This window comes from Trichosurus vulpecula, chromosome 2 (assembly GCF_011100635.1).
Source record: "Trichosurus vulpecula isolate mTriVul1 chromosome 2, mTriVul1.pri, whole genome shotgun sequence".
Lineage (NCBI taxonomy): Eukaryota > Metazoa > Chordata > Mammalia > Diprotodontia > Phalangeridae > Trichosurus > Trichosurus vulpecula.
The window spans coordinates 72,390,005-72,417,017 of NC_050574.1; the positions used below are offsets into that span (position 1 = coordinate 72,390,005).

Sequence of the window (27,013 nt, forward strand, 5' to 3'; positions counted from 1 at the left end):
CAGCATACACACAAATGAGCAAGTTGGCATTAACTTTATTCTAGTTTCTGTATAATTTTAAGTACATAAAGGTTTATTCCCACAAGCCTCAGGAATGGGTAGAAGTCACAGGACAGTCCCCCCCCCCACCAAAAATTTTAAAAAAAATTGCATATTTTAGTAAATATTCTAAAGGGAAAATAAAAACCATTTATACATAGGAAAAGCTATTCAAGGCCTGAAACCATCAAGTTCAAGCCCATGCAACAGCCTGTAATGAAGGCTTCACGCTTCTGTTCAGGATATAAACAAAAGCCATAAGCCTCCCAGCCAAGAAAAGGTCAAACCGTTTAGGGACAAGAAGGCAGGCGCCAAGACATGGCATGAGCCAAGACAATTCTGAAAGAGAACAGACGACAGGCACCTGTCAAGATTCATAATAGTTAATGGAAGGGAAGAAGGAATGCCAGATTCCTTGGAATAATTTTTAAAAAACTTTTCTGAAGAGAGGTGCTTGGCCGACACCCCAAAGGCTCACATGAAGAGGACCCAGCTTTCACCTAACTGCTGTAGGGTGGACTGTCTGTTGTAGCCCCGACTTCCTCTGGCAGCTGGTACAAGGGAACCTCCTGGCATGGCACAGACAGAATGAGAGGAGAATATGGAATGCTAACAGGGAAACCAGTCTGCTTGGAATGCTGTTGCCCGAGTGTTGGCTTTTGGTCCAGGGCAGCCATGTCACTGGGGCCCAGGAACATCACTTGGTGCCAGTGAATTAGTTTGGTTAGAATATCTAGCTGGGGTTACACATCAGCTTCCACTACCTTCCTGAAATGCATTACCAAAAGGCCTGACCCTTGCAGGAACAACCTGGTCCATTCATCCGGAGGGAGCCATGTGTCCCCCTTCCCAAAGCTGAAGCCCATCCGAAAGGGTCTCGAGTTCACCAAGAGATTGGTGGTGTGGTTCAAGCTGACATGGAGAAGATGCGCCTTCCTGCAGATCACATGCAGATGCCCAACTGACCTGCTGCCCCACCCCACATCTCAGCCTGAGGTATATTCAGTGAAGGCAGGTAGCTGTACTTCTCCAAGGAAAGAGAAGCCTTTAAGAGCAGAAAGGTAGAGGAAATCTAGAAGAGAATCATCTGAATGCAGGTGTATCCCGTGGTTTGGGGGGGAGGGCACAGGACCCAGTGGCACACTCCTTATCCAGCAATTTCGGTCACTGTGGTAACCAACTTCTGCCCATTCCACAGCGTCTTGAACTGCTCAGGGACAGGGAACTCGTTCTGCAAAGGAGAAAAGGACTGTCAGTGATAGGACTCAGGCAGTGACTAGATGTGAAGTCAAGAGACTGATCTGTGATGCTGGGGAAGTAACAGAATGTCTAAGAGGCTCAGTTTCCCTACCTGCCATTCTTGGGAGGCAAAAACCTTTAGGTTTATAAAGCACTGAAAAAATATGGTCAGATTTGGATCTGTGCTACTTCTGGGAGGGGGGCTGGTAATGGTAAATGAAACAAGAATAACCCTTCCCTAAAAAGGCCTGCACAGGATGCAATGCCACAGCCTGCTCGCTGTCCTTGTCAAACAGCAGGTTATGACCCATACTACTGATCGTGCCCCAGGGACTGGCCTCACCTCAGCTCTCAGAGTGGCCCCTGGCCTAGGCCCAGTAATGACTCCTTATGAGTCAGCCCCCTGCTACTTAGAAGTTCTGACTCTAATGTAGGAGAGAAGAGAGATGGGCCTGCTCCCTCTCAGGGAACCATGGGAGAAGAAGAAATGACTTCTGGGAAGTTCTACCACAAGGCTCCAGCTCAGCTCCCTCCCTCTGATCTCAAGTCTGGATTGCAGAGATAAACGGATTCAATTAACAAGCTTATCTTAGTACCTCTGCGCCAGGCTGTGCTGAATTATTTGTTTTTCTCTGCTCTGTGAAGAATTCCTACCAGCTAGTTAGCTTTTTACTCTAGAGAGGACTGGTTATCCCCTCAAGAAGTCCTTCCACTCTTACTTCCCCCACTCCCAAGAACCCCAGGGGCAAGGGCACTTACAAAGTCACCACTTTCTGTGGGAATGAGGACATTCATTTCAGAAGACTTGGCACTGACTATCTCACAGTCCAGAGAATTCTTGCTCAGGTATACGTGGCAGCCATCTGTCTTATTGATGGAAATAGTTGGCACTTTACCCATCACCTGAAGAGAAAGGAAACAGGCACCTCTTAGTCCAGCACTTGGAGCCAGATAGTAAGTGGCAGAGCCAAGATTTATACCCAGGTTCTGCCTGTGATAGCTGTGACCATGGACATTGAATGCTTCTCTGGGCCTCAGTTTCCCCCACCATAAAACCAAGTTGAACTGGAGGGTCTCCAAGGTGCCTTCCAGGTCTAACATTCGGAGGCCATGAGTCTAAGAAGGCTCCCCACGAGTGGAGACTTGCAGAGGTTATCTAAGGGGGCTCCTGCTCCTCTATCCTTACCACCCAAGTGATCAGCTTTCAGCCCTGCACTAAATCTGACTAGCCATCAAGGAAGAGAATGCAAAGTAACATGTGGTGGAGCTCCCGTGTCTATCTCCAGGGTTCCTCTGGGACCAAGACAAGGAGCCAAGAGATCGGTTACCTGAACTTTGACGTCTTTGCTGTTTATGATCTCCACAATCCCCACAACGTCATCAAACACCAGGCCAAGCTTCTTACAGTTATCTAGAGAGAGAAGGGGCAGTTGTCACTAACACCCCCCACAAGGTCTCCTAGCTAAGATTCTGGGTTCTGACATACTTTGGTACCCAGCAACCTCACATGGGAGGCCCCCTCGCACTCACCTAATGTGATGGAATTGATTTTGCCCTTGATATGGAGTGTAGAACTCACACACTTGTATATGTAAGCCACTTGCTTCAGCTCTGTGTCACTGATCACTAGGTTGGAAACATTCTCCTGGTTTTCCTGTTAAAGATGGAACACCTCCGTTATCTTCCTTTTTAAAGAGTCTACTAACGAAAAACATTTCTGCTGATGCTGTGAGGTCTTTGTGATCTCTGAGCAAGAATCTCAGGCTAAGCTATCTGCAATGGCTCCCAAACAAGGTCGCAACTCCTCACCTGGGCATCGGAGGCCTTGTACAAGGCAGCTTTATGCTCCCCTTCCATGTTACTCTAACACTGTTGCCCTTTATACGTGTTCTATGTTCTAGCTAAAACCAAACTACTGGGGTTCTCTGCACTCAGCCAGCCTCTCCACCAAGCCTTTCTGTTCAGGCCAGTCATCCCATACTTAGAAGGGTCTCTTTCAGCATTTTACCTCCTCATCGAAATCCTTTCTTTTCTTCAAGGCCTCGCTGGCATGCCAGTGCTTCCATAACACTCACCCCAGACAAAAGTTATTCTCCCCTCAAAGGGCTCATCGCTCTGTTTAAACTCTTCCATGGACTTGTCACATTACCATTTGTGTGACAGTAGATTTGTACCTTTGGTCTTAGTTCCTCACTAGATTATAAGCTTCTTTAAGGCAAGAATTAGATTTCATCTTTCTGTTCCCCACATCAAACACCAGAGGACCTTGCCAAACCAACAAATTGTGTTAAAAGAAAGGCTGATTCGTTAAACAATTATGTGTCATTCCTCTACCTCCCGTCCTCCAACCCAGGCCCGAAGACTCACCACTCTCCATTTCTTGCCCTCCAGCTCCAGCACTGGGGGTTCCTTCTTGGCGGCTGGCTTGGGAGTGGCTCCGCCAGCCGGCTTGGGGGCTGTGAAAGGCTTGGGGCCGCTGCGCACGGGTCCACTCTGGCTCTTTAAGGCCGGATTCTTATGAGTTTTCATGTCATCTGATACATGTTTCAGAGCTGCCGAGAGCAAGAAATTTTTCAGTTTGTTAGTAATGAAGTGAATCAGGATGAACGTGACCAATGCCAATGTTTGTGCTCCAGTCAGAACACAGAACTGACAGCCCCAAGTGGGGAACATTCAAGGTTTCTCTCTGGAGATGCCTCTGTGGGTGCTGGGGAAAGTCACCAGCCAGACTTCTAAGCAAGTGGTTTTGTAGAGGGCCAGGCAATCTCTGTCTCCCTCCCTCTCTCTCAGGATCAAGAGCCTATTTTTCACACCCTGCTTAAGCACTAGGCATTTCAGTCCTTTTGGAAAGGGCAACCAAGGAAGTCTCCTTCACCCAGCCTCAGAGCCAAATTTCTGTTTCAGACTATTCAGCATGAGCCATGCACCTACTTGCTAAATCTTGGCCCACCTTGGCCCACTGCATCCAAGGCACCAGGGACACGATGACAGAAACCAAATGGTCCCTGCCCTTATCAGGGGAGACAACATGTAAAATGTATGAACACATACACACACACAAAGATAACTTCAGGTATAAGGACACTGGTTGTTCGGGGATCAGGAGAGGCTTCATTTGGAAAACAGCACTTAAGCTGAGCCTTGAAGGAAAACGGGAATGCGCAAAAGCAGAGGTGATGAAGGAGCGTATTCCAGGCATGGGGGATGGGCAGCGCTGTGGAAGATGGGAGGTCGTGTAAGACGCTCTGACTAGACGGCAGAGCTACATTCCTTCACCACTTACCATGTGTGATGCCCTCTCCCTGATTAATCTGAGCAAAGAGTGCCGACCGAGAAGCAGACTCATCAGAGCCAGAGCTAGTGGGGATGGGTGGAGGAGGTGGTCCAGGTGGTGGAGGAGGAGGGGCTGATCCAGCTGAGGGGCCTGATGACAGGCCACTCAGTTCTTTTGCTGTGGGTCCCTAAGACAGCAAAGAGGAGATTGGTTAGCAAGGCCAAGTTGATCAGCTATGTTGTCACTGTGCCAGGTCCTGAGGAATGCTACCATACCCCACCATGGGCACCTTTCTATTCTCTCTACTGGCTCAGCACTATTCTTCCTCCTTTTTTTGCCTATGCTATTTAGGTCTTAGGTCAAGTAGTGGGTTCCCTGTGGCTAGCACTCTGCCCTGCTGATGGCACTTTGGACTAAGAAGGTAGCCAGTCCCTTTCCTGGATGAAGGAACCACTGACCGTTTTGCTCCAGGCTAGGCCAGTGGTGTGGTACTCCTTAATGTATGCCTGCAAATCAGTCCAGATAGTCAGGTAAGCTTTTACCCAGTCCACATGCTTCTTATCCCTAGAAAGAAAAAGGAAAAACAATCACAGCCCAGCAGGTGGCCTCAAATGCAGCAACCCCAGAAACAGTGATTATAAATCATTAAATTCAAGGTCCTACTGTACAACACATTTCATTTACCCCTATCTTGGGGGCACTCCCTGATACTGGTGAGACAGATTACTAAAACACTTAATCAAATGCCAGAAGAATGCAGGCTTTGTCAAGGCTTACCAAGTTCTAAGTGCTTTGAGAATATAAGCCCAGTGACTTAACTGTGCATTGTCCAGTGAGGCCTCTTACTACAAAATTGGCCACCAAGGGATGAATTTTCCAGCCACTGCAGGACTTAGAAATCCTTTTATTCAACAAACATATTTGAGCCCTTCCTGTGTACAGAATATTGGGCTCTGAACTAGATGTGAGAGTACCCACATTGACATAATCACAGATCTTTCAAAGAATATTACTCTTAAATGGCTAATATGGAAATGTTTGGTATGATTTCACATGAATAATGAGTATCATTGCTTGCCTTCTCAATGGGCAGAGAGGCTGGAAGGAAGAGAATTTGAAACTAAAATTTCTAAAAATGAATGTTAAAAAAATTACTGCTATAAACCTGCCATGTCCTGCCTCTGTGAGGACCATGAGCTCCTTCAAACTGGTGACCCTGGCCTAAATAGCTTTGCTGTCTCTCAGGGCCCAGTGGGTGCTGCTTAGAATGTAAAGGAATAGAGACGGGCTTAGAAAAGCTATGCAAGGAAGTAGCCCCTGCCTAAACCACCTGCCCCCCTCACCTCCAAACCATCACCAGAAAGGGAAGTAAGTGGTCAGGGCTGATAGGCTTTGGAGCGAGGCTGAAGGAAGAGAGGGCAGCATCAGGCAGCACCAGCTTGTCATCTAGCTTCCAGAAAATATCTAATACCGACCCATGAACAGCAGTAGGCACTCAGTGAAGATTTGTAGAACTGAAAAACTCAACTGAAACAGTATCTGCCTCAAATAATTTTTGATACCTACATAGCTGACTCAGCCAGATTTCTGGGATAAAAAAAGCCAAACCCAAAGCCATCATGCTAGCTAAAAAGTCCTCAAAGAAACCAATGCCTAAGATGGTGAAGTAATGAACACCTTGTCAGCCCTACCTGCTGCTGCAAGGTTCCTAATTCCATAAGCCTAAAGGGGACAGTGGGACAGAGGCAAAGGGAAAAAGAACTGGGGACACCACAGAAAGACATAGAAGGTAGAAAGAGGGAAAAAACCAGAAATATTTTCTGTAACTCTTCTTAAAAAAAAAAATCTGAGACAATGTATTAGAAGACCAATGAATCTGGTGTCAGAACTCTGGGTGCATCCAAACTCTGCCACTCACTAGCTGCAAGGTCTTGGGCAAGTCACTGTACTTTTCTGTGCTTCTCAGTTTCTTCATCTGTGAAATGGGGAGATAAATCTCTGTACTACCTATCTCATATGGCTTTTGTAGGGCTAAAGCTCTACAGAAATGGGAATGGCTTATGTAGCAGGTACATCGGCAGGATGGCTAAAGGTGTAATGAATTTTTTCAGCCATATCAATTCCTGAAGACCATCTGCTGAACTGCAAAAGGGTTGCAATCTGTGTCAGTGAAGGGGATGCCCTCACCAAAGAAATCAGTCTATTGAAGCATTTAAGTATTCACTGTATATCAATACAAGTGCCTACCTATTATTACCATGCACTAAAAAACAACACCCAAGCAGTTTTTACATGCTAGCCGTATGTACAGTGCTCATGAGAAAGGAGCCCAGCCACGAGGATGAAAAACACGGTTGCATAAAGTGCAAGATGCAACTATTTGTGCTAGTGCTGCCAATATCGATGCACACTCTTCCATGGGGGCAGCAAGCCAAAAGGATGGTACTCACACATCTTTGAATTCCTTGAGCACCCGGTTTGTATAAAACATGGCAGCATCATTCATTTCCTTCACATAAGGGCCAGGCTTTGGTGCCTAAAGACAGAAAAGCCATTAGATATCCAGTCTTCTGGCCAACCTCTTCCCAGGGGCTCCCAAATGCAACCAGCTCACCATGGCCACCCAACCCAAAGCAGGGATACTCTCGCTGACAGCTGATAGATGATTGAACAATTTGCTGCCTCGGTTCTTCTCTCGAAAGTTCTGAATCTCCTGGATCTTCTCAGAGATAGGTGCCAAGAAAGATGAAAGCTTATTCTGGGGGAAAAAAAGATTTGGGAGATAGTCAGACTCTGGTTTCTGTAAGAAACTGTGGATCCTGAAGCATAGTACACTTAGGAATGATTACAGAATTCTAGAGCTGCAAGCTCTAGAGCAGCTGGTTTCCTTGAATCTTGGCCTCTTCCTCACTCCCATCCATGATTGCGAAAACATGCAAAGCTTGTTAAAATACCCCATGTTGTCATATCTCTCTCCCACTGCCTAACCAATTCAAAGACTTCCTGGTACCCTCAGGATAAAGTCTAAACTCTTATGCCTAGCACAAAGTCTCTTACAGCTCTTCTTCTTCCATCCCTTATTATTATTTCCTATTACTAACCTCTTTACATATGCTACACACGAGTCAAACTAGAACAAGCATCCTTCCCCTTGAATTCCTACCCAGCCTTTAAAGACCCAAAGCAAGAGCTATTTCTTCCAGGAAACCTTCCCTGACTCTCCCACCTTTTCCTGAGATCTCACATAACACTTTGTTCTGGAACTCTCAAAAGCCTTCATGTAAAATTATATATTATAGAGTCAATGAAGGCAAGGACGGTGTCTTTACTTTTGTCTCTCCCTGGGCCTAGCACAATGCTTTATAAATATTTAGTGAATAAAACACTCTGTTTTTTAAGGCCTTCACAGTCTCGATCTACTCCCTTGCTATTCTATCACAAACCTGGCTGGGCTCCTGGCATTTGTGAGATGACTGCCATAGTCAACTGGCCTTTGCTCACCACCTCCTTTCTCAGGTAATCCCAGACTACTCTGATCATTCCTTTCCCTAAACTCCTTTATCCATTTATTGCTCCCACAACACAGCTCAGCACAACGCTAGGCGATCCGCCCCTAGATTCCCCTCCAAGTGCTGATGACAGGACAGTTCCCTTGGAAAGTATGGAGAATCAGCAAAGATATCAATCAAGACAATTTGTCACGTCAGCAAAGTTGCAGACTACAAAATAAACCCTCAAAAGTCAACTGCATTTCCACAGAACAATAACAAAATCCAAGAGGCACAAAGAGAAATTCTAAACAACTACAAAAAGCATAAAATATCTGGGGATCAAACTACCAAAGCACAAAAAAGACTTCTATGAATTCAATTACAAAGTGTTCCTTAAAGAAATAAAGAATAATTTAAATAGATGGAAGAATAGCCACATGGCTAGGTTGTGCTAATATAATAAAAATGACAATACTATAAAAGCTAATTTACACTTTTAATCCTATACAAATCAAATTACCCAAGGGATACTTTACAAAACTTGATAAAATGATAAGAAAATTTATAGGGAGGATCAAAACACCTAATGTATCAAAGAAATTATGAAAAAAAGTAGGGATGAAAGGGAAATAGCATTTCCAGACCTTAAATTATATTTTAAAGCAGCAGCCATCAAAACCATCCGATATTAGTTAAAAAAAAGATAAATCAATGGTACAGATTGACAAGGGAGAATCAGAAATAATAGAATTCAATAACCCAGTGTTGAATAAAGAGGAAAATAAATATTTCTTGGAAAAGAACTCCCTATTTGATAAAAACTACTGGGAAAACTGGACAGCAATGTAGAAGAAATTAGGCTTAGACCAACACCACACACCATATTCCAAGTATACTCTAATTAGATATGGGACCATAATTTTAAAGATCATACTATTAAAAAAATCAGAACAAAATGCTATCTTCCCTAACTAGGGGTCAGAGATGATGCATTCTTAACCAAACAAGGAATAGAGGAAATTACAAAAGATAAAAATATGTAACTTCGATTACATGAAAACTAAAAGCTTCTACACAGACAAAATTAATGTACCTAGGATAAGAAAGAAAGCAGATAAAGGGTAAAAAAAAAAAAAAAACCCTTTGTATCAAATTTCTCTGATAAGGGTGTGTGTGTGTGTGTGTGTGTGTGTGTGTGTGTGAGCACCCACACGGGCGCATCCCTTTCTAACTAAAAGCCATTCTAAGAGATAAGTGGTCCAAGGATATGAACAAATAATTCTTTTCAAAAATTATTTTTAGTTTTCAATATTCACTTTTAAATGACTTTGAGTTATAAATTCTTCTCCCTCTCTCCCCTCCACTGTCTCCAGAATGGCATGCAATCTTACATAGGCTATACAAATAAAATCATATTAAACATATTTCCACATTAGTCATATTGCAAAGAAGAATCAGAACCAACGGGAAAAACCACAAAAAAAGAAAAAAATAGTCTGTTTCGATCTGTATTCAGCCTCCATAGTTCTTTCTTTGGATGTGGATAGCATTTTCCATCATGAGTCTTTTAGAGTTGTCTTAGATCATTGCATTGCTGAGAAAATAAGAACAAAGTCCCCACATATGCCAAAATGTTTATTATTGCAGTACTTGTTTGTGATAGCAAAGAAGCAAAGTAGATGCCTCAACTGGGGAATGGCTAAACAAATCGTGGTATATGAATATAATGAAATATTACTGTGTTGTAAGAAATGATGAATTTGATGAATAGAGAAGCATGGAAAGATCTACATGAACTGATGCCGAATGAAGTAAGCAAAGAAAATATACACGTCTAAAACAATGTAAATCAGAAGAATCACATGCTGCCCCCCCATGCCTCTAAGAAAACATAGCAAAGTTATAAAAAAAAAGCCTTTCTTGAAAGAAGAGATACGAATAAAATAATCCCATCCCACCACTTATCAGAGTAATAGGTTGCACACTGCACATATGTTCAGATTTCTTTGATGTACTGATAAGTTACTGTGTATTGATAAGCTCATTTTTTTCATTTTTCCCCATCTTTAAAAAAATAGTATTTGTTCTATGGGATGGCTCCCTGGGAAGGGAGAGGGGAGGGAAACTGGGGAAAACTATGTCAATATGAAAAACAAGATATTAACTAAAATTTACTTAAAAAAAAAAGTAGGTGATAATTCTTTTATCTTGTGTCGTCCATACAAGGCCCAGAACAGCAGGCGTTCAAAGCCGACTGAACTGAATCCAGCTGTGGACCTTGGCCATCAGGCAGAAATCTTGGCTAAGCTCATGCGGTGGGTGGGTCACGTTTCTGCATCCTTATACTGCTAGAGCTTCTTCTAGAAGCCAATTCTCTACTCCAAGCAGGAGAGCAAGCTGAAGCCATGGACTTGTGTCAGGATCTCAGCTGTCTGACTTGCTACGACGATGTTTAGACAAGGCACTTCAACTAAACAAGCCCAGAAGAGAAATTAGAGTCAAATGTATTTAATGTCTGCTAGTACAGTGAAGTCAGTTAAGAATTTCAATGCCAGAGTTTTGATGCTGAGAGTCATCAAAATTAATTCTGTCTGTGGAGGAATGTCTGAACATCATCCCCAGGAAAAGCAAGAAAAAGCATTCTGACTTTAAGACATTATTTCTGTAACCTGGAATCTTTTGTTTCAGCTGCATGATCTAACTAAATGAAACCAAAACCTAGATGGGAAGAGGAATGCGTCTTAGAATGCTAAGGAGCGGCCTGACATTTGGCATCAGCAAGACCAACTTATGCACACCAAGAAGCTACGGAATCTTTCACTGATCCATCCAGCTTAGGAACCACCACAGTTTAAGGAAGCTCAGCCCCAGGTGCAGGTAGGGCCTATGTGGACAAACCACGCTCAGGGCAAAGAGGTACTGAGACCCCGAACAGTCTGAGCAGCTCATTCCCATCACTCTAACAAACCTGGGTCTACTCCTGGTGGTCATGAGACCACCTATTTTAGGATGCTGCCATGGCTTCATAGGCTTCCTAGCTCAGCCTTCTGAACTTTCCTCTAGACCCACAGGAAATTAGGTGAAACCAGCACACTTCAACTGAAGCTATAGTAGAACTCACCCCATCTGGTTGCTGGCACTGAGAGGCTGTCACCAAAAGGGAGCGTTCAATCTTCAGAGCTGTGTAGACCATCTCAGCCTAAGGGAAGAAGAGAGTCAGGTGTATGTCTGCAACACAGCACAGAGGCAGGAGACACACAATGCTGTACGCCTCGAGAGTTCAAGACTTTATAGTCCACCATACAGATTTTCTTAAACTCTGGTCAGAGGCAGCTGGTGGTCTAATGAAGCCAGGGCTTAAAGACCCAAGTTCAAATCCAGCCTCTGGCATTTACTAGCTGTGTGATCCTAGACACATCTCTTAACCTGTCTGCTTTAGTTTCCTCAATTATAAATTGGAAATGATAACAGCACCTACCTCACGGAGCTGTTCCAAGTATCAATAAGGTGTGTGTCAATAGCTTAGCACAGTGCCTGGCACAGAGTAGTCATTTAATAAGTGCTAATTCCCTCCCCCTTCCAGGGACTGGAGAATTTGGGACACAGGTGGAAGAAGCAGGGAAGGAGACCAAGAACATGGACCACTGTCCCAGGGAGATGGAATAGAAGCATGGAGAAAAAGGCACCTCGAAAAAAGAAAATGGAGAGACACTTGGTCTTTGCCTACTCTACAGAGTTGCCAGGGACAAACCTGAAAATAATTCCGCAACATAATCACTGATGTAAAAGCTCTGCACAGTCCAAATCACGATAATGAATCCTGTTACATAACATACTGAGATCAGGCTTGCAACCGCTCCCTAGCACAGAAATGAACCAAGTGGGACTTCATGCATTGGTGGAGCCTGGTCTGTGGACAAACCCACACAGTTCGTTCAGACACGTGTGATACATCTCTCGCTAGCAACGCTACTTATAGCAAAGCAGAATGTCAGCAGGAAGAAATCTTTTATAGAGGAAACTGAGGCCAAGAGAAGTTACGTGTCTGGCCCCACATCACTGAGTCACTGCAGAAGACAAAACTCTAACACAGCAAGAAAAACAGAAGTGCAAATGATTCTTACACTAAAGATAATGGGACCTGGGGGTGGGGGGGGGGGAAAGTCAATCAGTTCTTATGAGAAAGAGAGGACAAGTCATCCTTACATGTTTTTGAACATCTCCCCCAATTTCCCTGCTGATCTTTAGATAGTCTGCTACTGGGCCAGCAAGCAGAGAGTCAAAAACTTCCACGTACGGAGCTACTCCTCCTAAAGGAAGACCACAAAGATGAGTTAGAAGGCAAGCCAGAGAGAGAGAGAACTCTCTTCTCCAACACAGTTCTAATCCCCCTTTAAATGTGAAATCTACCTCCCCAGCAATCAGCAATCACAACCTGTGAAGGTATGCTTGAAACAAGCTGGTGGGGAGAGAGTGGGGGTGTGAGGTGAGGAGGAGTTCTGGTATATAAATACCCATCTGACAAAATGGAGTCGTTTTACTGAAGGAAAAACAGGAAACATTGCACTAGCAGGAAGCTCTTGTGTTAAAATAGCTTAACCACAGGCCTTCCTACTTAAGGACTCACAGGCAACATCAATTTCAGTCAGATCGACTAGTTTCAGTATTTTAGGAGTTTATGATCATCGGACAAGATTCAGGCTAGCGATACAGTATGAAGCCCAGGACACAGGGTTTTTCCTGAAATAAGAAAAGCCCCTGGTGGGTCCTCAAATCACTTACCTTTCGGAGAACTGTCTCCACACCCTCCGTGCATGCCAGAGGAGTGGGATACTGCTTCTAGTCGGCCCACTGCTTTCTCCAGCCTCTCCACCAGATTTTGCATATCAGCCATAGCTTAGCACCTGTTAAGACAGATCAGATGTCAGCTACTGTGGGACAATATGACACCACCTACTAAAAGACCATTTTTTTAAGTTGGTGGGACAGCAAAGAAATATTTATTCTGAGAAGCATTTGATAATAAAATTAGATATCAATTAATCTAGCTGGTTTTGCAAAAGTGCTCGCTGTACAAGGAACTCCCATTGGTTCCTGCCTAGAACTACCCAGTAAAAAGGTACATGAAACAAGTGGATTCTTATCTCTCTCACCTATTTCACAAGCAGGGAGACATCTGAACTTGCCCCATCCGATTATCTAACACTATTCTGAAGTACGGCAGTGCGCAATAAGAAAGGACAGCAACAAGTTTCAGAAGTGGAAAGGACACTAGAGAGTTTCTTGGTCAACACACCCTTGTTTTAGAGATGGAAACTGAGGCTCACAGATGACACAGAAAGTTAGTGGAAGAGCTGAGACCAGAGCCTAGCTTTCCCAACAACCAATCTTATGCACTGTCTACTTATCATCCTTTTCCACTCAAGAATCTCCATTTCATTCATAGTTTAACTAGGTCGAGAGATAAAGCCCAGTGGTCTCAACTCACTTAAAAATGCTTGTGACTCCCACATCAAATGATAGTTCATTGAAAGAATGAAAACATCTAGAATACCAGGACACCTGGGCTTGGCACATTTGTATTGCCAAAATGAAAGATAAGGGGCTGGTCAAGAAAGGGCAAAGACGACGAAACATTCCTTGTTCATTTTTCTTTATGTACCAGCTCAGGTCTCTAGTTGTCTCACTGATACACAGAAGGGAGTTGAGTCTTGTAAAATTGTTTAGGATAGGGCAGAAAAACAGTTTCACCTCCTCTAACTTTAGAATTAACACCAGTCTCTAAACCCATACTGTGAATAGAAATGCAAGAAAAGAAAACCAGATAAACTCTCACCTACATTAATTACTTCAGCAAATGTGATACCAACATCTGAACGTAAGAGTTACCTTGATAGCCCTTCTAGTCCAACCCCCTCATTTTAGAGATTTGAGATGCTTGCTAAAAAGTCAAGCAAGTAGCAGAAACAGGTTTTTAACCTAAATTTTCTGACAAAATGCAGTGTGTGTCCTTGGGTGGGTTAAAGTGCCCCAGGCCTCAGTTTCCCTATCTTTACAATGGGAAGTTAGACAACATGGCCTCTGAGGTCCTTTGAATCTTTTGATCCTCTTTTGCCTCTGGTACCTATCCAGGAGACACAAATGATGAAAACAGCCCCAAGAATGGAGTCTAGAGACCTTGGTTCTTGTACGGGCTCTAACACCTTTGCTAACTCCCTTCCCTCAAAAAAGCCTTCATTTCATTTATAAAAATCAATTCAACAACCATTTATTAAAATAAGGGGATTGGTAATGGTCTCTAGGGTTCCTTCCAGCCCTAAACATCTATAATTTTTCAAAGACCATAATCTGCCACACCCTATGGATCTCTTGGGAAAAGATTACTAATAAAAAGCATCAAATCAATCCAATAAACTTTCTTTCCCAGACACTATCCCAAGTTTCTGCTACAGAAATGTGTGGCTTCAGCAGATGGAAGAGTCAAGCCAAGGCCAGCATTAGTCAGCTCAAAGATAACTGCTGAAGTCATAGGAAAAAGCAGGCCATTTCCCCCCTCTCTAGAGACGTACAAGTGCCAATGTTCTAAATGGTGTACAGGTCTGTCTGCTGGGGTGTACTTACCCAATTTAGACAAGGAAGACAGTTTCTTCTCAGAACAGTTTGGCTTTATTTTGGTTCCTTTTTCCCATAATTCATTTTGTAGCAAAGAACTTGAATAGCCAAACAAGTTACAGTTCTTCTATCTAGCTAAAGCCAGAACTTAAAAAAAAGGAGAAACCCCAACGAGCACTTGCAGCTAACCTCTGTCTACAGCTAATGACACAGACTGTGGGTGTGTGGTGTTTGGAAGCCAGGAATGGGGGGTGAACTGAGGTTTTCCTGTCTGAATCAAAATTTGATGAAAGTAACAACTGGCTTCAGGAGGGTTCCCTCCATGGGCCTTCTCCCCACTCAGTACACACAACATTCCCCTCTCCAGTTCCGTGATACCTTAATTTCTACAACACTAATGCTAGAAAACACACCAATGAGACAAAACTCAAACAAAACCAGGAAGGGATTTTTTGGAGCCTGCCAAACACAGGCATCTTAGGCAGTTAATTATTGTGATACAGTGAAAAGAGCTCTCTGATCCTGGAATAAAAAGACCTGGGTTTCAGGTCCATCTTGACACCAGCTAGCTACATGACCTCCCTTCTTTTGGCTGAATTTCTTTATCTGTAAAATGAGGATAAATAGACAATATTTATATCCCCTAGGTGGTTGTGAGATATATCCCCCCAATGTGGTTGTGATAAGTGTTTTGTAAACCATAAAGTTCTAAAGAAATGAAAGTTAGTATTTATCATGTAAACATGGCAACATGTCATAATAATGAAGTTAAAAAGCTGCATTCTGGCCTGTGTTCTCAACTATCATGTCTAGGAAATTCCACAAGGGAAAATGGTTCTAGACAAAAAGACAATTATAGTCACTGGAAAACGTGTGACTAGAAGATCTATTCCATTAAATGCACTAATTCTATACAGCGCCAAACACAACACTGTATGTACAAGGCGGAGTAGCGAAAGAGAGAAAGGACCATTAGAGTACTTTTTTCTTAAAAAGGAACAAAATGTAGACCAGAAAGAACCAAGGACAAGGACAACTTTGAAAATTACATGCTGAACTTATTATATATTTAAAAAGAAAAGCTGAATAAATGCTTACATTGTCATTTATAATCTTCCTTTCCCACTCTACTATGTATATGGAAATATTGATTTTGCTTAATGTTTGTCAAGTTCAGAATTTTAAAAAGGAAACAGCCAGAGAGGCCAGAACCAGGAGAGTGAAATAATGAGAAAATCCAAGAAGCAGAATGTGACTAGAAGGAGGGGGTGGTCCATAGGTGAAATGCTGCAGAGTTCAATAAAAAGTAAATGGTAGGGGCAGCTAGGTGGGGCAGTGAGTAGAGCACCAGCCCTGAAGTCAGGAGGACCTGAGTTCAAATCAGGCCTCAGACATTTGACATACTTGCTAGCTGTGTGACCTTGGGCAAGTCATTAACCCCAATTGCCCTGCCTTTCCCCCTCCAAAAAACAAAAACAAAAAAAAATTAATGGTAAAATAGAGTAAAGCATAAAAAGAGCAAATAAAGGTTTCAATGATTGAGTAAAAGGCCCCTGAATTTATCAACTAATAAATCATTGGTAACATGCTAGCCAAAACGGACTACTGGTTGTTCCTTAATATCATCCTTCATTTCCTTCCCTCAAATTAATTACCATCTTTCACTCTGAAGCCATTCCCTTAGTTCTCTGTTATAATCCAACTCAGGTGCCTTCTCCTCTATGACTTTTCTTTCATCCTCCAATAAGAAGTAATTATTACTTCTTCAAATTTCTCAAATTATATTTTCTGGATCTCTGTCAGAATCTACCCTTTACCTGATTTGTGTATATATATAGCAACCCCTCTAGATGGTAATCTCTTCTTGAGGGCAAAATCATCTTTGTTTTTTCATTTTTAATATGCCCAGTCCTAGGCATGGCATCTCACACACAGTAGGGCCTTAAAATAAATGTTTGCTAAACTGAATTGTAAGGCAGCTAATTAAATAAGGGTATTATCAAAGGGGGCGGCATTATTAAAGTAGAAAGCTGTAATTCTATGCCACTGACTCATTCCACTTAATCTTCTAACTTTATGTTTTTGACTACAATTTCCAACACGTCCATATGGAGGACTGGTCAGCCTCCCAAAATAAACATTTGGCTCCCCAGACCCCAGGTCAGGACAAGTAGTATGTTCTGGAAGGGCTAGTTGCTCCATGGAGTTTGGAACATTTTCAAATTATGGGATCACTCTTAACTAAACAACAAATATTTACTGGTAATAAATTATGGGCTTTGTTTTATGTATACCTCATCAAAAGTACTGTCTAGTGGCCAACACAGTGGTGACAAGCCTCTCTAAAGCTAAACTGCTCCTCAAACAAAGGTGTAGTCTGTTCCCTACTTCCAGAGACTCAAGATGCAGACTGGACTGCACTGAGTCCATTCTGTCCATCCAATGAGTGATTGACTCATGATGTGTGATGGCACACATATTTTTGGCCATGGTCAACAGAAGAATTTGCTTTGCTTCACTACGCATATTTGTTGAAGGCTTTTAATTTCCATTCATCTTATTTTCAATGGGAGGGGAGTTGAACCAAGAAAATAAAAACCTGTTGTTTAAAAGAAAACAACACCTGATCCCCAAACAGCAGGGAGGATCAAACCTGCCACAGTTTGCTGCTGTGTTGTCACAGGTCTTGAGAACTTAAGACCTTCTTGGCAATGAGGTAGAACAGAACTTTACGAATGGTCAATAATCAGTGTAATTAAGCTATGACACCGTAGCAATGACATGAACACAAGATCTGGTATAGCAGATGTTGTTTAGTCAGTCCAATTAGAGTCCGTGGGGTTTTCTTGGCAAAGATACTGGAGTGCTTTGCCATTTTCTTCTCCAGTGTACCCCCATTTACAGAGGAGGAACTGAGACAAATAGGGGTTAAGTTACTAGCCCAAGGTCATACTTAGTAAGTGCCTGAGATCAGATTTAAACTCAGATCTTTCTGACTGCAGGTCAGGTTCTCTATCTACTGCATCCTCTAGCTTCCCCAAGATAGCATAGAGGTCAATGTAAAAGACAGCAGCACCCAGAAAATGAAAGATGTGAAAAGGGGATGGGCCCATCATGTAACAGATGAGCAGTCCATGGGCTACAAATGGTTCCCACAAAACAGGAAAAGATGACATCAAGGCTTCAGCACAATGGTCAGATCCTCTATGGCCCATTTGTAGGAAGCAATAGATAGAGCTTTGGTTCTGGAGGCGGAGCACTGGGGTCCAAACTTCATCTCTGAGGTTTACTACCTATTTGAGGCTTAACCTAGATCTGTTTCCTCATCCATAAAAAAAGGAAGTTGGATAAGATGGCCTCTGAAGTCCTGCCCAGCTCTCTCTATAATCCTATGGGAAGATGTGGACAAGAAGAGCTCAGGACAAGGACTGTGATCAGCACTGCTGGGAGGCAGGGGGGAGACCCACATCAATAAGATCACATATTCACTGAAATATACCATGTGCTTAGCCCTAAGAGGGAGTTTGTGGTGGGTGGGCAGTGGCATGGTGGTGGTGGAAGAGACTCATATCTGCTCCTTTTTCTGAACTACTGAGAGAGTTGCTGGTTTAGGAACAAAAGTAGCAAGGTCAACTACAGACATTCTGAATTTCAGTTGACAACAAGGATATCAAAATGGAGTTTGGGAAAGAAGTTGTGGGTGGAAGGAAGTCTCAGAGCTTTAACAAAAATATTGTTATGACAAGGCCAAGGTCAATCTCCTCTGTGGGATCACTGGCCTCCTCCTGAGAGTCTCCTCTAAAGTTCCGTCTCAGTCTCCCTGGGTGATTACGCTAGAGTCACTACTGAGTCAGGAAATGTGTGCTCAGTATATTTTCAAACATTCCTCTGTGTGTTTCAAAGCTATAACACCCATGTTTCCCAGTTGATAGGATGGAGAACCTACAGGACAAACTACTCCACAGGAACTACACAGCTGTTTCAAATGTTCTCCTTGGAGGCTCTGAATCTAGGACAGAATACCACTCCTTAGCCACCACCAAACTACCTAGCACCAATTTTTTCCATTCCGAAAAGCACACGAATTTTCATAGCCAGGCTCTTACATGTCACAAAGCAAAAAGCAGACATTTTAACAGGAGACATGAACCAACAAGTTGGGCCAGAGAGCAGAAGGGCAGGCGAACCACCCTTTAAGGCCTGAGGTTTAACCAACAAAACAAAAGAATAGAGACAGCTTTACATCAGTTAAGCGACCATCTAAACTCAGCACAATACACGAGCTACTTGCTGTCTTTCCCACAGGGTTTGATTTCAGTGATTAAACCAGTGACATTTCACTGCTTGTGCCACCACCACCTGAGTTTAAGAGTTTTTTTTTAAAGAGAAAATATTATCTTTCAAGAATAGCTAGGATCCAATCTGATATAAACGCCTAAGTCCTGTTTCCTCCTTAAAGACAGTCCTTTACAAAAAGAAGTCTCCAAAAGAATAAGTAGGACAAGTGAAAAATACTTCAAAAGACTTATGATTTCATCAATGTGATTAATTCTCTCCACCAAACACGGAACAAATTCTCCCCACCCTAATCACAACCCCTCCAATCTTAGTGGATAGCTTCTCAAGTTTGCTGTGTCCAAAAAAAAAGTAATCACCTGAAGAAAGCCTCTTTGTACTTAGCTAGCCCAGTCCTTAGACAACAGACAGCTGGAAGCCCTGACAGAGCTTGCCCCTTGGCACAGACTTCAAGAGCCCTGGGCCACCTTAATGTCACACTGAGGTACTAGAGTACAAATTTTGTGGAGAGAAAAATATATATCCTTGAATCAGATACACAATCCCAATACTGGTGTTCCTGAATGGTACTGTGAGTCTTCGGCAAGGTTTTTTTTTTTTTTTTAAATATGCTTCTGTTGTCTCCTGTGTAAAACTAAGTTATATTTTTGTGTCCTTTGCTATTAGTTTAAACCAATGAAGTAATTTAAGTTCAATAGGCACTCTGTAAATCTGAGATAGGCTATATAAGCAGAGACTGTGCCGATATAGTTCCAACCAAAAAACAGCTAGTTTCAATTCCACTCTCCACAAATTCAGCCATATTTCCTAAAGAAAAGGCATTTGTATCTAGCCAAAGATCAACCCACCAGGAGCTCTGGAAGCCTCTGTTGAGGCAGCAATCGTTTGGATGAACTTCAAAATAAGGGCTTTAACTGGCTCTGAGGGCCACAATGCTGGCACCCCTTTTCTCCTCCTCCCCCGTTAGACATTTCAGCCACACCTATTACAAATAATGAAGACTTCATTTATATAATGACTTATGGTTGCAAGGTGTTTTGCCTGCATTAAGTAGATAGGGAAGCTACTCTTACTTCAATTTCATAGATAAACTAAGGCTTAGAAAAGCGATAGGACTCACAGCACAGCTAGTTAAGTGATAAAGGCTTGACTTGAACCCAGTTCTTCTAGTTCTCAGTCCAGTACTTTTTTCCCTCTCTCCCCAGGAGACACTGAGTGTGATTATGCACAGCAAACAAAGCTGTACTGTGATGAGGAATGTTTCTGGAGCACTCATTAATTATGTTGACATGGTGTAAATCTAAAAGGAATAGCTTCTTGATGAATGCTAGTTGTGTTAATCTAGGGACAATGGAATTCTGTATCTATTGGGTCAGCTACCAGATATGTAAAATTTAAAACAGAAAGGGTTATCATTCACTAACTGCACATAATCTAAAGCCAGGCAACACACACAGACAAGAAAGCATCATCATAGGTTTTCTCTTTGGTTTGGTTTTGTTAACGGAAGGAGGAAGGGAACAGAATCTGGAGAACTGGGTCTTATCTACACCACTGCTCACCACTGGAGCAGTGTGATGCAGTGGAAACAGTCCTGGCCTGGAAGTCAGAAGCCACGGGTTCTAGTCCCAACTCTGACACTAACTCCCTGTTCAACTTGGGGCAAATCATTCCCCATACCGGTACAAAATGAGGTGGCCGTGTTAGATGATCCCTCAGGGTTTTCCAAATCTCAAAGTCCACACATAATTTCTGGTAGTCTGTGATATTCATTTCCTACTAGGTGGAAAAAAAAGGCCTCTGACTGTAACAAAGTCCGTTGCTGATCTCAATGGCAAAAGAATTTGACCCTATCCCTCAAGGAGGGTGAGCAAGTCAAAGAAGAGAACAAGGCAAACCCAAATTCTCCTTGATAGAGACATTATTTATTTTTTGATGTTTAAAGAAATAGTAGTTCAGGAGTGGCTACTACACTTCAAGGAGTTCAAATAAGAAGTACTGCTTGGAACATCCCCCAAAAGCTAATTAAAATGTGAGCCAAACTGCTGAGTCACCTTTTTGACTTTTGGGGACCACAGAGTTGCATCAGAAACTTTTCAAAAAGGAAGCGACCTAGTCCCTTAAAGGGGTACCAACACCACATACCAGGCTCAGCCCCTTGCACAAGGTCTTTAGTACTCCTCGTTTCTAGGACTCTTAAACAAAAGCTCTTTCCTCCAAATATTCACCTTTCACTTCACCTCTTGAAATAAAGTGACTCGTCATCAAGACAAGAAAGAAAATTCTTTTGTAGACCACACACCTCACTCCGACTACTTGGCCCTCTGTCCCTCACATCTCAGAAGGTGAAATCAGATATAATGCTCCTCCCATCCACCTTATGGTCCAAACGAGTAATCCAAGTAAAGGCAGCCCAGTTCAGCTATACTTTTGCCTCATAACTTTTTAATTCAATTCAACAAGTCTTAAGTAAGCACCCACCACGTACCCAAGGTCCATGACAAATACTAAGGTGTGATGGAGATACTGGGTTTTACATGCATGAAACCACTGGAGAACAAGAAATACTATAACTGGTAGAATTTGTGGCAAAAATTAAGTGCTATTGGAGGGAGATCAGGAAAGGGAGAAGCCCCAATCTGAGTAAGCCTTGTCCCAGAAGGCTTCGAAGAGAAAGTGAGACATATATTGAGCCTTCACAAGGAGGGGCTGTGCTTAAAGGAACAAAAAGGAGGGTAGAACATAAGCAAAGACAGGGGTGGAATAAGCATAATCTAGTTGGGGGCAGTAAGAAGATCACCCCAACTGGCACAGGATATATAGGAGACATGACAGAATGAACTTAAAAAAACAAGGCCAAGTACTTTAGACTAGTCAGAACTATTACACTGTTCTGAGGAGAGTAGTAAATAGATTAAGGAGCAGTCTGGCAGCATCAAAAGAAACTGGAGTCAGGGAGGCCAATAATCTAGGTATAAATCCAGGAGGGGCCTTAGACTAAAGCAGTAGTAGAGAAAAAAATAGCTAAGTACCTGGTGATAGACTGAACATGTAAACATTAAGTCAAAGACCAGGTTTCAAGATTCAGTACTCAGCTTTACACCTCTCACTTTCTACACATTCAGCACAAAAGGAGAGTGCTCTCTCTCAAATTGAAATCAGTTAAGTGGCTCTTTAAAAGCACATCCCATAGTTAAATCTATAAAATACGATGTAATTTAAAGGCAGACCCCTAAACAAGCAAGATGGAAAACAAGGGCTTTATTCCTCCAATTAGAAATAGTACTTTCATACTGCATACCATACTTTCCAAAGGCTGCTCCTATGTATACATTGCCTCAGATACTAACAACAAAGGTGCAATTTCATATTTGCGTAGAATTTTCCATCTATGGTATTATTTGGTTCTCATAATAGTCACTCAGTGATAAGAGAGCCACCTATGTTCACCATTTGCCAGTTAAGGAATTTCTGGACAGAAATGGGGTGGAGTGAGAATAATTTACTGGCAGTTCATGTTAATCATTTATCCTAATGAGGGCAAAAAAAGTGTAGGAAACATTAGTATATTTTAGATTGTTAATCAAGCAGCACTGGCTACCTTGGGAGCAACAGAATGTAGTAAACAAGACAGTGACAGGGTTTTAAGTACCCATTCAGACATCAGTGGTATCATAACCTGAGTCTCAATTTTCTCATAAGAAAAACTAAGATGAAAAAACCTGCACTGTCAATTTCACCGAGCTGTCCTTGGGAGAGCCTCTGTAATACTGAAAGCATGATAGAAAGGCGAGTCACTGTAGCAATGGTCATATCACGGCAGAATGTTTTTGAAAGAACATCTTATCATTTGTTGCACATCTCATTTAAGCCTTCTTTATTTTTTATTAAATACAGAGCAGTTCTTTATCTGCACCTGTTCTTTATTTTTATCACATTCTTCCTTTTGGATTCCATGTCTCCCTTCCCTGAGCAACACCAGTAAGAATTAGTAATGAAAAAATGGCAAGGACAGTATTGTGGCGGGAAAGGACCTGGCCTGGGGAGTAAGGGAAACCTGTATTCAAGTACTGCTTTTGCCACATATTACTTGGCTGTGTAGCCCTGTGGAATTCACTGAATCTCTCAGTGCTCTAAACAACTCTCTAAACTCTTAAGTTTCTCAGTTCTCTACACCAGCCCTTGGCACACAGTTGGCACATAATAAATGCCTGCTGTGGCATGACGGGCCTTTGCCTTCATGGGTAACTTGAGGTCTGTAAAAGAACTATTTGATTTCTCTGACTGCAATCTAGCCCTCTCCTCCTCCTGTTCAACTCTGGGCCCAACACACTGATCATCTGGACAGTCTGTCCCAAACGTCCAAACTGACATAATGGCTTCAAGCAGTGTTCATACACAAGCATGTTGAAATTTGGCTCTCACACTTTTCTTATTTCATATTCTCTCCATTCCAGCGAGACTGGCCTACTAGTCTATCAACAAGCAGTTACGAAGTGCTTCCTATAGGCCAGGTATAATGGATACAAAGACTAGTCTTTGCCTCTTGCACTCTAATATGGAAACAGCATTTAACTAACTAGGTTCAGAGAAGATACATACAAAGTAGACGGGAGTGGGGGGAGAGCCTCTTACAAGAGGTAGGACTGAGTCTGAAGGAACTAGTCTAAAGGAACTTCGAGTCCAGAGAACATCACAAGTATGAAGGATAGTCAATACTAAGGCAAGTGACAGAAGAATGTCCTGTGCAAGAAATAGCAAGTACCGTATATGAGGGAAGTTGGACAACAGAGTGGGTGCACGGAAGGGAGCAAAGTATAAGATTGTAAAGATGGGAAAGGGCCAGGTTATAAATAGCTTTAAATGCCAAGACAATCATGCTTGATCCTGGAGGTAATAGGGAGCCACTGGAGTCTACTGAGAGGAAGTGACATGGTCAGGGCCTGCCCTTTAGGAAGATCACTTTGGCTGCTGAGTGGAGGATGGATCGGAGTGGGAAGACTTGAGGCAGGGAGTGTAATAGTCCAGGTGAAAGAGGAGAGCCCAGATTCAAGTGAGATGTTGTAACAGTAGCAAAGAGATTTGGCATGAAATTAGACATGTCGGATGAGTGAGAGTAAAGAGTCAAGGCTGCTACAGAGGTTAGGAGGCCTGCAAATATCGTAGTGCACTTAACAGTGCTGGTCCCTATGCTCAACATTACATAACCAGTCTTCATGCCTTTGCACAATGGCCTTCCATGTGAGGAAGGCAGTCTTTTCTCACCCACCCTTTTAGAATTTTTTCTCAGATGCATCCTCCTACGGGGCTTTCCTGATTTCCCCTCCCCACTGGTCTTGTCTCTCATGAAATTACTTTGCATACACTTTATGTTTATTTTTCAGGATACAGGTTGTATTGCCTCCTGTAGATTTTGAGGTCACTTTTATTTTTCTCTTTTTATCACCAGTTCCTTGCATACATTAACACTCAATGTTTGCAGAACTGACTTGTGCACAGGTCAATGGGCACTCTGAAAATCTAAAAAATACTTTAATGGAGACCTTCCTGGTCTGTTTCTTGAGAGCTGTGTCTGCGTCCTCTCTATCTTAATCCTAGCACTTAGCGCATTTGACTTCTACACAGCAGACAAGAGTGCACAATAAATGTTGACTGAATTAATATTTGTTTAATGAAAAACCCTCCACCCACCCCCCCTTTTTAAAAAGATGCTAAGCCCCCACTTCCACCTCCAATGGGTGAGTGGTTCCCAGAGTTCAAAAAGTTGGCCAGAGACCTTGTAACGAAGACTATTTGCATACAAGACGCAGGCCTTTTCTCCCAACCCCCCCTTTTAAACCAACACTATCAAAAGCAGAAGCACCCCGTCCTCACAAAGGGAAGAGAAAATGCTCCTCCCGGCAGGGAGTCTGGCAGCCTTTAACCTGAAGAGTTTCCTTCGGCTTCCATCTCAACTGCCTCAGGGCTGGGATCGTACTCGGACCAGGCTTCAACGTTCCCAGCGGGAGTAACAGGAACCAACAAAAGTCATGCACACAGCAAAGACCGGGAAGTGGAGAGGGATCACTGGGGATCGGCTCAGTCCAGGGCTTGCGGTCCCCCGCCCCCCATGCAGCAGCAATCGGAGGTGGGAAGGGGGGATAACTCAGGGTCTCAGAGACCTGCCCCGGGGACCCCAGCCCCCAATTCTTCTGGCAGCCTCTGCGCTCCTCGGAGATCCCACCCCATGGACCCGAGCCCAGCCCCCAACTTCTGAGCTTTGCCCACGAGGGGTAAAGACCAGCCCCCCAGTATCTGTCTCAGCGGCGCTCGGTTCCCCCAATGCCTGCAAAGACCTCGGCCCGGACACCCCAGCCACTGAGCCCAGACCTCTGAGGAGAAGCCCACACCTACCAGATCGCAGTCCCTGTCTCGCGAGCCCGAGTTCGAAAGGGGGAGCCCAGACCCCGGTCCCTTCAGGCCGAGCCCCAGAAAGAGAGCCAAGAGCCCCGGCGCCCCTCGGAGAGCCCTGACAGACCCTGGCCCAGGGAGAGGCTCCGATGGCCACAGCCCCGACCGCTGGGGGGAGCCGCACTCTCTCACCTATCCCAGTCCCCACCCAAACCATGCCCGGCCCGGCCCGGCCCCACGGCCGCCTCACCTCACCTCCGTCCTCCGTCCGCCTCAGCTGCTGCCTGCGCTCAGCCGCCCTTCACTTCCGGCAGGAACCGCCCAGCAAGCTCCGCGCGACCCACTTCCGGACCCTCTCCAGGGCGGTGCCGGCGGCAGCGGCGGTGATAGGAAGTACGTCATCACGGGGCGGAGCTTGCCAGGCTCCACCACCCGCCCAGGTCCCCCGAACCCGTTAAACCGCGACTAAATTCTTGTACTGAGCCCCGCCCCGAAAAGACTACGCAACGTGAGAGGGCGGGGCAAACAACGGGCCACGCCCCTCCAGGCAAGACCGGGCTGGGGGAAGGCCCCGCCCCCTGCCGACTAGGGGAGGCTTCCATGAGTGGATGAGGATGTGATTAGGGCCCGCCTCCAGAAAAGAGAAGAAGCTCTGAATGGCTGAGATGCTGTCCATCACTCCTCAGTTTAAAAAAAATTATCATTATTATTACTGACATTTACATATCGCTTTCAGGTTTGCAAAGCGCTTTACGTACATGATCTCATTTAATCTTTACAACCACTCTGGAAAGCAGACACTCCTTATCTGCATTTTACAAATTAGGAAACTGAGTCTCAAAGAAAGTGTATTGTTTTGCCTTTGGTCACACAGCTACTAAGTGTCACAGACGGTATTTTAATACCTGACTGTCTCTCGATTTCAAATCTAGTATTCTTTCCCTCTTACCCATAGTGTCCTTCAAAGCAGTTTATCTACAGCATTTCTTTAGTTGGACCCTGGGCAAGTTACTTCTGTCTGCCTCAGTTTCCTTCTCTGTAAAATGGGGATAATAACAGCACCTACTTCCCAGGATTGTTGTGAGATTCAAATGAGATAAAATTGGCAAAACACTTTGCAAATGCTATAAAAATACTATATTGTTATTATTTCAGGTAGGAACTCCAGGCATTGTGATCCCCATTTTTTTTTAAACCTTTAGTCTAGGACTTTTGTTTGTGTAGTAAGGAAACTGACCAGGGTCACACTCAGAGATTTGAACTTAGGTCTTCTTGACTGCAGGACCAGCCCTCTGTCCACTCCTCTTTGCTACCTCTGCTGATTTTATTGCAGGGGAAACTGAGACTTGGAGATAGAGTGATTGATTTGCCCAGGGTCACACGATGTTAGAGGTGGAATTTGAATGGAGGTCTCTCTGAACTAAAATCAGAAGTCTCCTTCCCCTTCCTCTCACAGGATGGGGACTTTCCTCCTTAGATTCCAGTTCTTTCTAGGGGGTATTTGTCTGCAAGGAGCCCTAAATGGGTTTTCAGGGCCCTGACTGAGGGAGCCAGCTGGCATTTGGTTTCTTTTCCCGAGTGTTGATCATTTCTTAACCCTCTCTGGTCCCTGGGGAGAATCACCCCATCACCACGCTCAATTCATTTCACAAACATTAACGGTTTCCTTAAT

At 43.6% G+C, this 27,013-nt stretch overlaps 1 protein-coding gene across 2 annotated transcripts; it reads right to left on the reverse strand.

Moving 5' to 3' along the window:
* Nucleotides 1-15: 15 nt before the first annotated feature.
* Nucleotides 16-25,682, reverse strand: CAP1 (cyclase associated actin cytoskeleton regulatory protein 1). Of its 2 annotated transcripts, none has more exons than XM_036745257.1 (13): nucleotides 25,597-25,682; nucleotides 12,826-12,947; nucleotides 12,250-12,353; nucleotides 11,165-11,242; nucleotides 7,167-7,310; nucleotides 7,003-7,088; nucleotides 5,011-5,116; nucleotides 4,562-4,739; nucleotides 3,646-3,830; nucleotides 2,809-2,932; nucleotides 2,607-2,689; nucleotides 2,038-2,181; nucleotides 16-1,270 (listed from the first exon to the last, which is right to left on the reverse strand). In XM_036745257.1, the coding sequence occupies exons 2-13, from the start codon at nucleotides 12,935-12,937 to the stop codon at nucleotides 1,187-1,189; spliced, it is 1,428 nt and encodes a 475-aa protein (XP_036601152.1). In that variant the 5' UTR covers nucleotides 12,938-12,947; nucleotides 25,597-25,682; the 3' UTR covers nucleotides 16-1,186. The 2 variants fall into 2 exon arrangements, with proteins under 2 accessions (XP_036601152.1, XP_036601153.1); XM_036745258.1 differs by having other exon boundaries at nucleotides 25,592-25,668.
* Between the last annotated feature and the right edge of the window lie 1,331 nt (nucleotides 25,683-27,013).